The 14586-nt window shown below is 32.7% G+C and overlaps 2 protein-coding genes across 3 annotated transcripts in view; one reads left to right on the top strand and one right to left on the bottom strand.

Annotated features, from left to right (window-relative positions):
* The window catches only part of LOC131663192 (surfeit locus protein 1), a 52726-nt gene extending 42209 nt beyond the window's left edge, over positions 1-10517 (top strand). The window contains exons 4-5 of the mRNA XM_058933405.1: positions 10022-10195; positions 10293-10517. Of these exons, the coding sequence (XP_058789388.1) occupies positions 10022-10195; positions 10293-10506 (388 nt within the window). The 3' untranslated portion in view covers positions 10507-10517. The remainder of the gene's footprint in view (positions 1-10021; positions 10196-10292) is intronic.
* Positions 10518-10571: 54 nt separating this feature from the next.
* LOC131663199 (probable trafficking protein particle complex subunit 2) lies at positions 10572-11626 on the bottom strand. Of its 2 annotated transcripts, XM_058933429.1 has the most exons (4): positions 11369-11626; positions 10883-11116; positions 10698-10819; positions 10575-10620 (listed from the first exon to the last, which is right to left on the bottom strand). In XM_058933429.1, exons 1-3 carry the CDS (start codon positions 11456-11458, stop codon positions 10721-10723), a joined length of 423 nt encoding a protein of 140 aa, XP_058789412.1. In that variant the 5' UTR covers positions 11459-11626; the 3' UTR covers positions 10575-10620; positions 10698-10720. The 2 variants fall into 2 exon arrangements, with proteins under 2 accessions (XP_058789401.1, XP_058789412.1); XM_058933418.1 differs by having other exon boundaries at positions 10572-10819; positions 11369-11624.
* Positions 11627-14586: the final 2960 nt, after the last annotated feature.

Genomic DNA, 14586 nt, shown 5'->3' with positions numbered 1-14586 from the left:
CACACCACACAAGTCGAGAGGGATTGGCGGAGAGTTTAGGTTTTTCAAATAAATTTCTATAAAACTATTTCAGAGAAAATTTATTCACTGCTTCTTTGTTATAATGCAAAACTGTTCGCTCGCGACTTGGGACAATACGTCTACTCTCTCAGTCGTCTCGTCTGTATCTGCCTTTATTGCTCATCGTCTCAAAAAAGGGAAAGCTTCCTCTTAGCCTAATAATGGAAAAAATTTCTGTCGATCATTGGCGCAACAACAAATATCACCGGCCAACCAGCTAATCACTCCACTCTCCTTGCTGCCAAATGAACCGCGAGAGCCACGTATTTCCCCTTTCATATGACGGCTCTCACGAAGGCAAAAAAAATAGAGCAAGTTCAAAATTTAAAGAGAGTGGTCAGGTGGGATTCGAGATCCTATTATACAGGTTTGTTAATTTTAAAAAACACAGCCTTGACTCGCAGACATACGTATGTCTTTTCGCGATCGCGGAGAGCAACAAATCTGCAATTTAGGCGTTCTTACGTGAGAAACCTTGAAATGAGTTTTCTCACACAAGCGGTTGCTTAGTGACACCTCAGCGTCTGGAATCTGCTCTAGCTTGGGACGTAACAACTTTTTATTTTAGTTTTGGAAAAAATGACATTTTGGGACAAAATTGCTTTTTTAAAAATTTTATTTTGTAAAAAATGATCCTCAATTGAAATTTGTAAAACAATATACAAAATTTGCATGAAATTTGTAAATATTTTGTACTCAGTTATCAACTTTTTTCTAAAAATTGAATAAATACTTAATTCATGCATAGTATGAATAAAATAACGTGAGGAGCTTCTATAGAACTATATACGGAAAATGACAAAATTAAGAGAAAATAATCTTGTACTTTCTCACTTTGCTACCAATGACTGTAACAATACATATGATTTTTTATTCCGTTACGTATAATCTGCAAATTGTTTATGATTTATTCAACCATATTCAATGAAATATCATTTTCACTGATAATTATACATATGTATTATACAGTGCCCGACACGTACTTTTGCTCAAATTTGCCAAACTTTAAAGTTTTATATCTCAGCGAAAAAGAGTCGTAGAATAAAAAAACTTGACGCCCTTTTAAAGGTAATAGCAAAAGATTTAAGTGACGTGAAGATAATATTATTTGTACTAGAATTAAGTTTTTTATGCTTAAAAAATGAACATAAAAAAATTTTTTTTTTCCCCAAATACAAATTTATTTATTTGCTACGCAAATCAGCGGATCATTAAAAATCTAAGCAAAATTAAAAGGTGGAATGTTCCTCTTTAAAATAAGAATGATAGAACTCATTTTTAATTTTTTTATACGGAGATATAGCTTTTTTTATTAAAAAAATCTTCTTTTCTTTTGTCACCAGCTTATATCTCGATTGCTATGCATTACATAAGAAAACTTTAAAGACAAAAGTTATTTCTTTATTGGTAAAGAATACTAAAATAAAATGAAAACTAAGATCTGGAACACATTTTTTCTTTTCATTTTTTCACGCTAGCCATTTGTTTATTTTTTATATTTAATTATGATCAAAAGTCTTAAACAAATTTTTAATATGTAACAGGCCGCCGTTTTACCTTGAACCTATTAAACGTGTCTATTAGTTCGGTCAAACGACGCCGTGTTAGCTACGTGCAGTAAGCACGTTAACTCACCTTGTCCGGGAATGCGCTTGCGCAGAGTTCTACTATCGATCGAAGTTGGGTTCTCGATCTCTCCGATGGTGGCGCTATCGCGCTTGCTTAGCAGCGCTCCGTCGGCTACTGCTCAGTTGGCGAACCGCCTCTTACTTCGTCTACGTAATCCGTGCTATTTTACCGCCTTATTCGAATTGGACGTAAACAATGACACGGACAAAGGGAAGACAAAACAATACGATCTTTAGGAATAACCACTGACCGCTTTATTGACTTTAATCTGTTACACGGGAGGGATTTGCCGAGAGACTCACGCACGCTAAATCGACTGACAATATAAACGGGGAGAGAGAGAGTGAAATTCGCGATCGTCGCGGACTAAACGCTCGCACGCTTTAAATAATCTCACCGCGCACGCTGCGCGGGATCGCACACTAATTATGATTAATCGGAGTAGACACCTACCGCGGATTTGATGGGGATACGGTGGCCAACCGTATCCGATTAGTTAGCTGCAGATGAACCTCCCCTGTGGTTACTGCTCTGCTATCGTATGACTTGCTGCTGCTAATGCTGCTGAGGTTGCTCCTCTCGCTGATGAAGCCGCACACTTTTAGCGGTGCGCGCACTCCACACTCTGGTTCTCACTCGGGAAAATCGCACACACAGTTGTCTCTTGCTCGCACGCTCGTAAAAACTATGTTGCTGCCGGACTGAAGGACACAGTCATACTGGCTAGCAAACTCTCCCCTCCCGGTCATTGCCCATACGCGCCCTCTCTCTCTCAAACCGATCGCGGCTGTTACGCTCAGCCGTTCAGTAATCTACGCGAGTCAAAACGATTTTCGGCAATCGTTGCAAATAATAAATTTTTAGTTAAGCTTACCAATAAATAAATAAATAAATTTTTTAAATTTATTTCCTAAGTATATTTACAATCTGTCGACCAAGTAAGACTAAATGACAATAAGTAAATTATTTTATACAGAGAATTTTACTAGATATCAGCAGAGTACTCCAATAAGTATTCTATCTTGTTTTTTTTTGAATTAAAAGGTTCATGAATAAAAAAAGGTTCTATTTTTTTTTATCTTGAGTTATGTCATGGTTTCATTATCTTGTGTTTCTTTAGTCTTGTATTTGTAATCGATTCCTCCAGAAGTGTGCTAATGAGTTTGTTTGTGTGGTTTTGTAGTCTTGTGTAATATTTTGCGTAGAATGTTTGAATTTCTTCTTTCACTGATGCAATTTGTAAATCATTTCTAATGATATCGTTGGGAACGAACCACGGTGCGCGTGTTATATTGCGTAGGACTTTCGCTTGAAATCTTTCTAAAATTTCAATGTTCGAGTTCGAAGCGGCTCCCCATAGTTGGATGCCGTAGGTCCAGACTGGCTTGAGTACAGCTTTGTACAGTAAAAGTTTATTTTCAATTTGTAGCTCCGATTTTCCTCCAATTAGCCAGTACATTTTCCTCCATTTTAATCCTAATTGTTTCCTCTTGGTGAATATGTGTTCTTTCCATGTCAGTCTTCTATCCAAGTGTATACCTAGGTACTTAACATGGTCCTTCTGTGGTATTTGTTTTTCGTTCAGCGAAATAGATGGACAGGTATCTTTACGCAGAGTGAATGTGATGTGAGTTGATTTCCCCTCGTTTACTATTATTCTCCATGAATTTAGCCAATTTTGAAGATAGTTATTTACATAGTTTTGAATTGTTTCCGATGCTATTTTTGCTTCTTGGTGTGTTGTGAGTATTGCTGTATCGTCTGCATATGTTGCTGTCGATATATTTGAAGATTCTGGTAGGTCGGATGTGTATAGCAGATATAGTGTTGGGCCTAAGACACTGCCCTGTGGTACTCCTGCTTTGATTTCTTGCCATGTTGACACTTTTTTGTTGATCTTTACTTGAAATGTTCTATCCTGCAGGTAAGATTCGAGCAAATCACTATAGCATTTTGGAAAAGACCCCTTCAGTTTGTGTATTAGCCCCTTGTGCCAGACTTTATCGAACGCCTGCGCGACGTCAAGAAATATGCCTGTACAGAATTGTTTATTTTCTATTGATTTCCTTGCTATTGATACGATTCTGTTGACTTGTTCGATCGTAGAATGTTGGCTCCTGAATCTAAATTGGTGGTCCGGGATGAGTTTTTTTTCTGTTATGATTGGATTTATTCGTGCGAGTATGGATTTTTCATAGATTTTAGAAAGTACAGGCAGTAGACTGATTGGCCTGTATGATGTTACAAGTTCATTTTCTTTACCTGGTTTTGGTATTACGATGATCTCAGCTTTTTTCCATTGTGATGGAAAGTAGCAAAGACGGAAGCATGCATTTAATATTATTGTTATGTATCGAGTTGCTATCATTGGAAGCTTTTTAATCATTTTTCCTGTAATACTATCATAACCGGAGGCTTTTTTATTATTTATGGTATTGATGATTTTGTATACTTCCTTTAGTTTAACTGGTTTAAACGAAGTGCTGTCCTGTGCATTATGTTCTTCGAGTAATATTTCCTCTTCTTGTTTTGTGATTTTCCGTTTATGTGGTTTGAATACTTCACTTAGATGTTTAGCAAAAGTTTCCGTTTTCTCTTCGTCCGATCTGGCCCAAGTTCCACAGTCTCTACGTATGGGTGGAATGAATGAGGTTGGTCTCTTTAGCCTTTTTGTTGCTTTCCACAGTGAGTAGTCCGTTGCATCAGTTGGGCTAAGTGTTCTGAGTTTTTTCTGTATCTCTGCATTTTTCTCTATAATCAATACTTGCTTCAGTTCTTTGACTGCTCTATTTAAATTTGTTTTGTCATGGCTCGATCTTGTAATCTAATACCTTTTCCTCAGTAGTCTTTTTTCTTTGATTTTTTTCTCTACTATTGAGGAGATACTTAGTTGAGATTCTCCCCTTGTTACAGTAGTAGAGCATTTATTGATGGCTTCAGTTAGAAGAGAATTGAGTGTTTGTATACTGTTATCTATATCCCTTGTTGTTTTAAGAGGGACATTACATTTGATACGTTTCTCAATGAAGCTTGTATATTTTTTCCATTTTGTTATTGTGAGATTATTTACTGTTCTGTTTACTGTGGAGTTTAAAGTGACTATTATCGGCGAGTGATCTGAAGTAAGGTCTAAGCATGAGGAAGCTGTAATGTGTGATTTATTAATACCCTTAACTGTTGCGAAGTCGATCAAATCTGGTTTTTTTGTCATGTCAGTTGGCCAATATGTTGGTTCTCCAGTGGATATTGGGGTGTAATTATTTGTTTGTATTATCTCGTATAGCACTTTGCCTCTGAATGTTGGAGTTGATGATCTCGAACCCCACCACGGATGTTTGGCATTGCAGTCGCCTCCTGCTATGAAGCGATTTCCTAATGAGTGGAAAAAGTACGTCCAGTTTTCTTTTGTTATTGCTTTATTTGGGGGGCAGTAAACAGCTGTTACAGTTATAGGACCGTTGTTGTCGTTGATGGTTACACTAGTTGCTTGTATATTTATTTCACTAAAGTGTACATTGACGTAATGGTTTATTCTTGTTTTGATGATGATTGCGGTACCTCCATGTGCTTTGTCGTGTGGATGATTTGTTTTGTATACTGAATATTTTGGTATGTGTAGAAAATTTTTGCTTGTGAAGTGAGTCTCTGAAATCAGCATGATATCAATGTTTTCGTACGTTAGAAATGCTCGTAATTCCTGATGCCTTTGCATAAGACCGTTTGCGTTCCAGATTACAATTTTTAGATATTCCATTGTTTTGCCATATTATTTACTAGTATTGTTAGTAAGTTTACCATTTTGTCCATTTTTTGCGTTAGATGTTCCATCATGCGTACAAGTTTGTTATTTGTTTGGTCTTGTGAGTAATTATTTGAGTCTGTTTGTACATCTATTTGTTTTGGTATGTCTGTCTCTCTCTGATCGTTATGTTTTAATTTTGAAACAGCTTGAGCATATGATGTGTTTGGTCTGATACTATTGTTGTCGAGATTTAAATTTGAATTTAACTGAATTTGAGTATTGTTTTGATTTTGATGTAATATTTTTTCTCGGAGTCTAGGATATAATTTTTGCTGTAATTGTTTTCGTGTAGGGCATCCTTTATAGCTAGCAGTGTGATTTCCTAGGCAATTTGCACAACTATTTCTTTGATTTTTTCTTTTATTGGGCAATCTTTGGTTAAGTGATGTTTAGCACATTTAACACATACTGCGCTCTTAAAACAGTAGTTTTTTGTGTGTCCGAACTCTTGACAGTTATGACATTGCAGTATTTCTCTCTTAACGTTCGGTGGTTCGAATTTGATTACTGTATTTAATAGCCTGTTTATTTTATAAATTTCTTGACTTTTGTAATCGTGTTCTATTTCCACCGAAAATAATGGTAACTGTATTTTTGTGGTACGATGTCGAATGTTGCTGATGTTCATCACTTTATGACCGTGTTCCTCTATAGCCTCTTTCAGTTCTTTTATGTCTACTGAAGGGTGTATACTTCTTAAAATTACTCTGAATCCTTTTTCTTCTTTGCGTTGATACGTGTAAAACTGCGTGTGTTTTTTTTTCAAAGCGCTAACAATTGGCAAGTATTTTTCAGTAATTAACGGTTGTATTTTTATTTTGTTTTGCCCGGTTATCTTTAAGGTATAGCTGTCTTTTGCTATCTCATTTAGCAGTTTTTCTAGCGGGCGAATATCCTCTACATTATATACGAAGATCGGAGGTGATTTGACTTTAGGTGTATTTAAATCTTTACTTACTCCGTTTTCTTCTTCATTTCCTTTTTCATTATTTTCCTGTAGAAGCTCGTACCTGTTTTTCGTGTTACTTAGCCAATACTCAGGTAATTTTGATTGTCTTTCCCTGTCGTGGGTTTGATTGTCAGGGCTAACTCTTTTTCTTTTGACGCTTGCTATTTTCCAGTCCTTGGTGTTTTTACTGGGAGTAATATCTCCCGACTGAGTGGCCATTTCTGCCGTTTCTTTTGTGAACTTTGTTAATTACATTCCTTAACTTCTTGATTACAATCAATTTTTGTAAATTCACTGTCACCTCACTTAGATCGGTTTATACTTTCGATTTTCGGCTAGAGCGCTGTATTTGCACGTCTGTACACTACAGTGGTCAATCGCTGAATGAAATAAATAAATAAATAGAAATAAATAATTTCTAGACACTTTTATAAAGTAATACATAATTATTATTTATTATAATATTATTATTACGTAAATATAATTGAAATTTTTTTGTAACAAATCAAAATTTTACAAAGATAATATAATACTTTCAAAGTAACGAAAATATAATTTTTTATAACATAAATGGCTAACGTGAAAAAATGAAAAAAAAAAAACTTATTCCAGATCTTAGTTTTCACTTTATTTTTGTATTCTTTACCAAAAGAGAAACAACTTTTGTCTTTAAAGTTTTTTTATTTAATGCACAGCAATCGAGATATGATGAGCTAATGAGAAAAAATCATATTTTTTTATAAAAAAAAACTATATCTCTGTATAAAAAAATTAAAAATGAGTTCTGTCATTCTTACTTTAAAGAGGAACATTCTACCTCTTAAATTTGCTTAGATTTTTAAGGGGGTATCCCTCAATAGATCGATGAAAAAAGTCTTTTTTTTTTGCATAGATCGAAAGTACATCATTTCAAGAATGTGCTGTTAAAATATTGGACCGAAATTCAGAGCGGTTGAGCCGCTATAGCTATTTTCGTATAGAAACTCTGGCGCGCAGAACAGGTAGGCAGCTGCGCGCTCGAGCGGCAAGGCGCCCCGCTGAGCGGTGCACTGCAGTTCGCTTCCTACTTATAATATACAATGGATTAGATGTTTCTCGATCTTCCTTTGTATAAACTGTACGTTCGTTTACAGTTTCAGGCTAGGTGTAGCATAGTAGGTACAAAGATTTCTGGGGAAAGGTAGGGATTCGTTTGGGAGACCGTTACTACAGTTTGCTCAGTTTTATTTCGGCTTTTGGGTAGTGAGCATCGTGTTTCTAGTTTTCACAATTTGAAAATGAGTACTAGTTATCCTAAGGGCAAAAAAGAAGAAGGCTATCGTGCCGCAAAGAGACGAAGATCTTTCCGCGGTAATCAATTCTCAACTGAAGAAGGCGAGCAAGTAGGCATCAGTGCAAGTGCAAGAAAATTGGCATCGGCGTCTCTTGAAGATGTTCCGGTAAACGCTAGTCATAGATATCGCATAATAGAGTTTATGACGCTGTTTCTTACACTTTCACAAACTCTCTGCTGCCAAAAGTGTAAGGGGCATGTGGAGTTTGAAGAACAAATGCGGCAAACAGGCTTTGGATGGAAATTAGTACTCACGTGCAGGTGTGGCACAACGGCTATCGATACAAGCCCGTATATAAATAACGGTTACGAAGTGAATCGACGAATAGTCTTTGTTATGAGACTGCTAGGCATAGGTATGAAGGGGATAAATTTATTTAAACTGTTGAAATTGCCGCTCATACAGCTGCTGTACTCTTCAATGACGGATTCTATGGTGTACTAAGAATTATGAAATCACTGCAGTTCAAGATCGGGCTATCCGCAGCCAAGAATCCAACCAATACGCAAAGAGCGCTGACGATGAGCACGTGAAGCGTCAAGAAATCCGCAGCCAAGAATCCACAAAAGCAGCTAGGACTGCTAAAAAACTAAAAGCTGCGAAGTCAAATCAACAGTATGATGAAGAAGAAGGTATCCTTTATGGTGCTGGTATTGCTGATTGAGTGAAAACCAATTTTATTCGATGTGAGTATGAAAAAAAATGCCGTTTTCGCCTGTCGCAAACTTTAAACGCGTTTATCTCCGAATCATTTTTTTTCGATTTGTCGATTTGGCGGGCGCTCTTACTCAGCGAATTTTCAACTTAAAAAAAAAAAAAATACCATTTGAACGGAAATTAAATAATCTCGTCGATGTACCTATAAAATTCTGTCAAATATTGTTTGTTAACCGCTTTTTTGCATGAACAATAAAAAAAATATATAATTTTTTTTAAAAAGTCCGCCATTTTGTTAAATAATTTTTCCGAGCAATAAATTTAGGTTGATCGACGAGAAATATGTCTAATGAAACTAAAGAAATGTTTTCTGTATGTTTCAGAGTGATTGGAAAGCCAGGATTTGAACCGCCAAAAAGGAAAAAAAAGAAAAAGTTTATAACTTTGAACGAGTACTGCACATTTGTTTATTACGATATTTCTCTAAATTTTTATTTCTATAATATTTCTTTAATTTCGATATTTCTTTAATTTTTTCTAATTTGTTAAAATTTCAATAAAACACAGTCTAAATTTCATGAAAAAATATTGAATAGTTTTCTTTTAAAAAATTCCCAAAGTTTCCGTCGATTTTCTGCGATCTATTGAGGGATACCCCCTTAATAATCCGCTGATTTGCGTAGCAAATAAATGTGTATATGGCCAAAAAAAAAGAAATTTTTTATGTTCATTTTTTAAGCATAACAAACTTAATCCTAGAACAAACAATATTATCTTCAAGTTACTTAAAGCTTTTGCTATTACCTTTAAAATGGCGTCAAGTTTTTTATTCTACGACTCTTTTTCGCTGAAATCTAAAACTTTAAAGTTTAGCAAATTTCGCTTCAGGGTGAGCAAAAGTACATATCGAGCACTGTATATATTGATAATTCGTCGCTATTATCAGCAAACGTAAAGTTCATTAAATATTATTGAATGATTGAACAATTTTCAGTTCATGTGTAAAATAGATTAAAATTTTTTTTCATCTGTTGTATATACTTCATCTTCTATAGAAGCTGCCCACGTTATTTTGTCTATAATATGCGTGAATTATTAATTTATTCAATTTAAAAAAAAGTTGATTAAGTATAAAATTTGTATAAATTTCGTGCAAATTTTGTATAAAATTTATGCATAACTTGTACAAGATTTGTACCAAAAAATTGTGTACAAATATTGTATGAATATTAAACAAGATTTATAGAGATTTTGTATATATTCTTCTACAAATTTTAAAGATATTCTGTACAAAATTTGTATATTATTTTCCAGTGGAGATTTATCAATTTTGCAGATTTCTAAAAAGAGGAAGGTTCCACATTTGAACATTATTTTATTAATGCATTTTTCGACATATCTTTGAAACAATTCAACTAACTTTGTAGGGGTGAGGTTTATTTGAATGGGTTTACTAATAAGGTAGCCCCATTTTCTTATTAGTTTAATTGAAGCATTACTGCAAATATTTGTAAAAAATAAATATCGGCCATTTTTGGAAAAATTACTTGTTCATTTTACTTTATGATAGACATTGTATATTATTTTCAGTTTAACTATTCTTGTGAATAGAGGATGGTTACCAAAAAAATATAAGTACCCAAATGAGAGATTAAAATGCCAAGTAAAAGGTAAAATGAAAATAATTGGCATCAACAGATTGAATGAAAAAAGACCACAATTTGTACCAAAAAATGAACCAGAAAAAGAGATTTGGCATTACAGGTAAAATTTAAATTGTAAATTTTTGCTCATTCAATAAAAGTTTTCCAAGATTAAGAAATCTTGAATGAAATAATAGTAAACATTTTTTATTTTAAAGGGATATATATGAAATGGCAGAATTTGCTTCGACGGATCCAGTGTATTTGGATATGGTAGAACTCGATTTTAAGCCTGGAATGCCTATTGGAACTCAAACAAGAATGAATCTACGAAATGAACACCTAAGTTATATTATTACTTGGTATAGCTTATCCGCTATAACAGGATTTTATTGGTATAGAATATTTGTTAAAAAAATACCTATTTTTTAAATATATTCTTAAATACACTTCAACTAAAATTAAATATTCACAATAAATATTTTATAATATTTTTATTTCTTTCCTTCATATATTTGGCCACAATAATTAAGTATAAAGTTGTATCTAATGGAATTATATTATAATTATTCAAATGAAAAATAAAAAGTAAAATAATTATTTCATTGGTACATATATATTACTTCTAATTTTGTAGTAAAAATCATCATGGTATTAAGTATTTTCTTCCATAGTATTGAGCCTTTTTTTCAAAACCAACAGATTTGATAGGGGTATTGAACTTGTAAAAAGGATTCATTGAGTACTAAAACATTAATTATCATGTATGAATTTTTGAAGTAATTTTAGATAATATAATGCTTCATACCTTAATGTATATCTCATAAATTTCATTGAAAAAATTTCTAATTCCATCATCATTTTTGCCATCATGAACAATAATAAAACGAATATGGGTTGCAGTCACAAAAGCACTGACAAACCACTGATTAAATTTATCTACAACTTTCAAGAACATATTTGTTGTTTTCCATTCATGTTCATCAATCAAATCCAAAGCAGCATGTGTTATGAATTGACTCAAATGTGAATGATCATCTTTCTGTAATTTAAAATATCAATATTACAAATTAATAAAATTTTTATTACATTCAAATAACGATATCTAGACACACGCTTACTATTATAAGATATTTATATATAAAGAAAATAATAGACAATTTTTTCAATGATGTATAAAAAACATTAATAAAAAACAATCATTGTTCTTTGCGATTTGATTACTTTTTTTACTTAATTGAATATATAAAACTAATAATATAGTAATAACTCATAAACAAACAATAATGCATACTTTTAATTCTTTACTGGAACTGGTGAATTCAATTTCAAACAATGGGTTATCTGTTTGACCAATTATCACAAAATAGTAATTTGATGTCATGTCTGTCTTTTGATAAAAATAAATAATGAATTTTTATTATTAATATGCATTAAAACGTTAGTCTAATATTTACAAAAAGTAAAAAATTATTTAATAGGTTAATGATTTTTCGAATGACAATACTGGACTAATATCATTTTTTTCAAATAACGAACGACGATAATCTTATCTTAACATTTTCGGTGCTTGTGCAGTGTGTATGCCTTTATTCACTGTGAAAAAATATAGTTATGAGTTTATTGAAAAAATAATCATTTGTTCTCAGCGAATTTAAAAAATTTTGTTTTCTAAAACGATAAATTATTCGTAAATAAAATGTATTAAACATTCACTTTTATTGTAATTGTACAAAAAAAAATGAATATGTTCAAAATTGATAAACCACTAATGGGAAGTTAGAATAGTTTCGTTTACTTGACAATTATTTGTAAAAAATATTTTTAATAAATATACTAACTCCTAGATATTTTTATGCTGTTTACGAAAATCGCTGCAAATAATTTTTTGTCTATTTCGTTGTCGAAAAATTAAATAAAATAACAGGTGCTATGGGCACTGTCAAATAATTTGCTATCTTTACGAAGAACTAAGTTAATAAATTAATAAAGTTTTGCTTATGCTAATCGAATATTCTTAATTTTTTCTTCGATTGATATAATTATTTTTATATTATCTTTAAGAAAAACGTCAAAAATAAATGTTCGATATTTCCATCATAAATAGTGTAATGATGAAATTATAGGTTCGTTCGCATTTTGCTTCCGCGAACTATGTTCTACCAGATCATATCACAGATCAGTTCTGGTTCTGGAAAATATTCAAAATAAAAAAATAAATAATTTTTAATAGAGTAGAATTTGCTCGTCTCACCTATGTTGGCCAAATAATTTTCTCGCGTTATATTTTCCAACAAAAAAATATGAAAGTGTTTTTTTTGTTGGAATTTAAACGATAATATCTTGCTGAAATATCAATATTTGTTCAATCCTAAGATCATAATAAATTGCTCACTATTAAAAAAAATATACCTCGTTATAATATATTTGAAAAGTACATTATTTTTATAAAAAAATTTAAATAATGTAATTCGTATCGCAAGTAATTTAAAAAATCGTCTTGCGCATGCGTTAACTTATAAAGTTGCTACGCCTGCTGATTAGTGTATACAGGGTGTCAATTAAGTCCCGGGACGCCTGAATATTTTCTGAAGTACTTCAGTTCTGAAAAAGGTCAAGGTCATTCCTTTAGTAACTTTCAACGCGAAATCCGATGGTGACCTTGGATTTGACCTTGAGATTGACCTTCAAGGTTATTTCAAGGTCAACTTTGTTTTTTCAAATAGGAACCCCCATTTTTGACCCCGGATTCGGAAAGAGCGGGAAATTTTACGTCCAAAACGGTATTTTTAAATTTTTTTTCATGGCATTGAGAAGGCCGATTTAAGGTCAAATGTTTGAAAAACTGCCTAAAAGCGTTTTTTTAATTTTTAAGATATCGAAAAATGACCTCTACAAAATTTGTTCAGAACAGAGTAGGCCACCCAATGCACCAAAAACCTTTGACCTTTAACCTCATTTTGAAGGTCATTTCAATGTCGAAGTGTTTTTTGTAATGGAAACCCCTCTTTTTGACCCCGGATTCGCACATAGCGCGAAACTCAACACAATACCTTATCCAAACGTCGGATTTCGCGCTATGTGCGTATCCGGGGTCAAAAAGAGAGGTTTCCATTACAAAAAACACTTCGACCTTGAAATGACCTTCAAAATAAGGTTAAAGATCAAAGGTTTTTGGTGCATTGGGTGGCCTACTCTGTTCTGAACACATTTTGTAGAGGTCATTTTTCGATATCTTAAAAATTAAAAAAACGCTTTTAGGCAGTTTTTCAAGCATTTGACCTTAAATCGACCTTCTCAAGGCCATGAAAAAAAATTTTAAAATACCGTTTTGGACGTAAAATTTTCCGCTCTTTCGATTGCCGTTGTCAAAAATAGGGGTTCCCATTTAAAAAAACAAAGTTGACCTTGAATTAACCTTGAAGGTCAATCTTAAGGTCAAATCCAAGGTCACCATCGGATTCCGCGTTGAAAGTTACTAAAGGAATGACCTTGACCTTTTTCAGAACTGAAGTACTTCAGAAAATATTCAGGCGTCCCGGGACTTAATTGACACCCTGTATATATTATATATGAAACCCTTAAAGTTCTCCGTCACAGTAATTAATCTTTTAAGTCCAAAATCTTTAATTATGAAATTACATTGCTACAGGAAACATTTATTTCAGTAGCTTATTGTGAAAACCACTAGTGAAGTACGAAAGCTCCGAATGTCATTTTTGCGATAATGGTCGCAATACAATCGATACTAGGAAGCTAGCACTACATGGTAACACGATAACTGAGAATAACTGCAACACGCTTTCACTTCCGCTTCTTCATCAACATGATAACGAAAATGAATTTCTGTTACTGCTTTTACATTCTACAAAATTTTCAATAGTTTTAGTAAAATTTGCAATAATTTCAGCATGTTTCAGAGCCACTGGAGATGGACGTAGAACTGGAGTGAATAGTAGGCAATAACGATGACTTTTTTGAAGTTAAAAAACAGATAAATCATGCTACATACCCTTCTGATAAACACTTGTTTTTTAACTTTGAAGAGAAAAGATTTAGAAATTAACTATCTTGCTAACGATATTGATGTAGCGCACTCGCATAACTGTAATACTAGCGTTACAAATATGCAAGCTGTTTGTTTGAGTGTGCCTACTCGTAATAAACCAATTTCTTCCGTTTTTAAAAGCAACAAAAATGAAAATGTTTTCTTTCAATGTTTAGTAACAGTTCGTTCTCTTCAAAGTATATTATTTTTAGTTAAAGAAAAAGTAAAGACATTGGAAAAAATAACAAAAGAAAAAAAGCAAAAAAATCAAAGTTTTTTTTCTTATTAACTCCAATTTTATTTACAATATATCTATGAAATGAGACAATAAGTAAATGTGTTTCCTATTACAGAAATTAACAAAGTATAAAACAATACTGCAGTGAGTATTATGTTTTTATTTTAACTTATATGTGTATTATATTTTATTCATTTTGGTTTCATTGTATATTAATTAGTTTGTG

The sequence above is a fragment of the Phymastichus coffea genome, unplaced genomic scaffold, assembly GCF_024137745.1.
Source record: "Phymastichus coffea isolate CEN01 unplaced genomic scaffold, Cenicafe_Pcof_1.1 PCOF00002, whole genome shotgun sequence".
NCBI classification, from domain to species: domain Eukaryota; kingdom Metazoa; phylum Arthropoda; class Insecta; order Hymenoptera; family Eulophidae; genus Phymastichus; species Phymastichus coffea.
Note: the sequence above shows the minus strand (reverse complement) of the source record. Positions and strands in the feature narration are given on the sequence as shown.

Bases quoted from the DNA above. Each gene is read 5' to 3' on its own strand.
- LOC131663199 (XM_058933429.1), bottom strand. From the start codon at position 11,458: ATGACATCAAATTACTATTTTGTGATAATTGGTCAAACAGATAACCCA. The intron at 11,117-11,368 runs GTATGCATTATT...TTTAAATTACAG, and splicing joins GTTCCAGTAAAGAATTAAAA to AAAGATGATCATTCACATTT. The intron at 10,820-10,882 runs GTATGAAGCATT...TTAATGTTTTAG, and splicing joins TTTATGAGATATACATTAAG to TACTCAATGAATCCTTTTTA.